At 42.1% G+C, this 1,877-nt stretch overlaps 1 protein-coding gene across 1 annotated transcript in view; it reads right to left on the reverse strand.

Moving 5' to 3' along the window:
- The window catches only part of LOC106530716 (dystrophin), a gene marked incomplete at its 3' end in the record, with an annotated part of 355,898 nt that overhangs the window by 153,113 nt on the left and 200,908 nt on the right, over positions 1–1,877 (reverse strand). The window contains 1 exon segment of the mRNA XM_014026406.1: positions 340–432. Coding sequence (XP_013881860.1) covers positions 340–432 — 93 coding nt within the window.

Here is a 1,877-nt window from a genome sequence, read left to right on the forward strand (position 1 = left end):
CACACACACACACACACACACACACACACACACACACACACACACACACACACACACAAGTTTGCACAGCTATCTAATTGGGGACTTCCAGTACATTTCTACAGCCTAACCCTGACCACAAACCCTAAGGCTAACCTCACAGGTTACCCTAAAACTAACCTAAACTCAATTCACACCTTGGTCCTAAACCCAACCCCCAACCCACCAATGGCATTTAAACCAAATGGGGACTCGACTTTTGTCCCCAAATGCACCAGTTGTCCCCAAATGTAGGATTTTTGTCTTAAAATTGCCCCCAAATGTCACCAGAAACAACCCCCCACCCACACACACACACACCTGCCAGTGGAGAATAATGCTCCAGATGAGGCCAAGAATCAGTTTGTGATTCCCATCAACGATGTCGCCCGCTCCAATATTCACCAGGTCGACCTGCAGGGGGGTGTAGACACAGCAGGAGCTGAGCATGGCTGCACAAGTTTCAATTTCTCTAATGGTCACATGGTCAAACCAGTAGGTTCAAATWTATTCATGCAGGCATCTAAATGTTTTAAAAAGGGATGATGGAAACTTCTAGAATATCTAAACCTGATGTGGTCAATGCATAATAACTTGTTAGCACTTGATCATTGATGATTGCATGTTTACCTAGCTCTCCTTTGATTAACAAAGACTCATCTGTAASCCCAGATGAAAGCACATTGGTTTGGTCGTTCAGGAGCCACCTAGGCCTGGCTGAACTAGAAACTGCTGAAACACCAGTGTGACAGAAAGAAAAGCTCCTAACCCGCTAACAGATATTAGTGAAGCTAAATTTTTGTTACTGTTTTTGCTTAAGTTGGAATCTGTTAGAGCAGACCAACAAACTAAAGTAGGCATTAATCTAAATATCCACAGATAGCCAAGCTAACATTTTGTTTAGCTGACTAGCATTTTCGCTAACTTTGGAAACCAGACCAGTTACCTTCTGCTAAGTTTAGCTTTGCTATTGCTACAAACAACACAAATGCTTCATTTTATCAAAGGTAATATCCCATTGATATTACCAGCATATTACTACAACTATTTTAAAGGCAGACATCTTTATATCAAGGACATTAAGAAGTGATTTTGCCACTGAGCCGAGGATTACCTGTGATATATTATTTAAATATAATCCTTCTGAATTTACCAACCCAACTGCAGTGTCAACTAGGGGCCGGGCGATATTTTTGGCCGATATTTGTGTCAGAATATTTGTGTCAGAACAAATATTTGTGTCAGAACAAATATTTGTGTCAGAGCATTTAAAAGAGTCGATCGACCGATACGTTCATGTATTTGGCCGATCCATTCCTTTGATCACGCGAGCGCAGGTTGCCACCCCCTCCCTGGGAGAGAGCGACTGCTAATGTTGTAAGCTGGGGTGGAAATTAGCGCCCGCCACTGGCCAAACGTGGGTAAAATTATGAAGTGACGTGTAGATCTGAACAACACACCAACCACCATGGTGGGTGTGTAATGAACTAAAAAAAAAAAGTGTTCAAATCGCGCTACTGACCTTTTTCAAAAACGTAGTTTTGTTTTTATTTAGCATTTCAGAGCCTGTAGGACATTAAAAAACATTAAATAACATCAAACAACCATCTTCCAACCCGCTCTGCAGCTAGAAATAAGTTCTTGCTTCCTCCTTTCCTGCACGCTGTCATCTGCGTGTCATATCCTCCCTCCCCCCTTGCCTGAATAATAGGCTCATTATACAAGTAAACATCAAAATATCAGAAGGAGAAAATAAAAACACCAACTTTAATCTGGCGTTACATATCTGGAGTTAATCCGGCAGCAGGTAACAAAACCCTTTCTCAAGAGCAGGAGTGGGCAATCCTGGTCCTGGAGGG

This window comes from Austrofundulus limnaeus, unplaced genomic scaffold (genome assembly GCF_001266775.1).
Source record: "Austrofundulus limnaeus strain Quisiro unplaced genomic scaffold, Austrofundulus_limnaeus-1.0 Scaffold551, whole genome shotgun sequence".
NCBI lineage: Eukaryota > Metazoa > Chordata > Actinopteri > Cyprinodontiformes > Rivulidae > Austrofundulus > Austrofundulus limnaeus.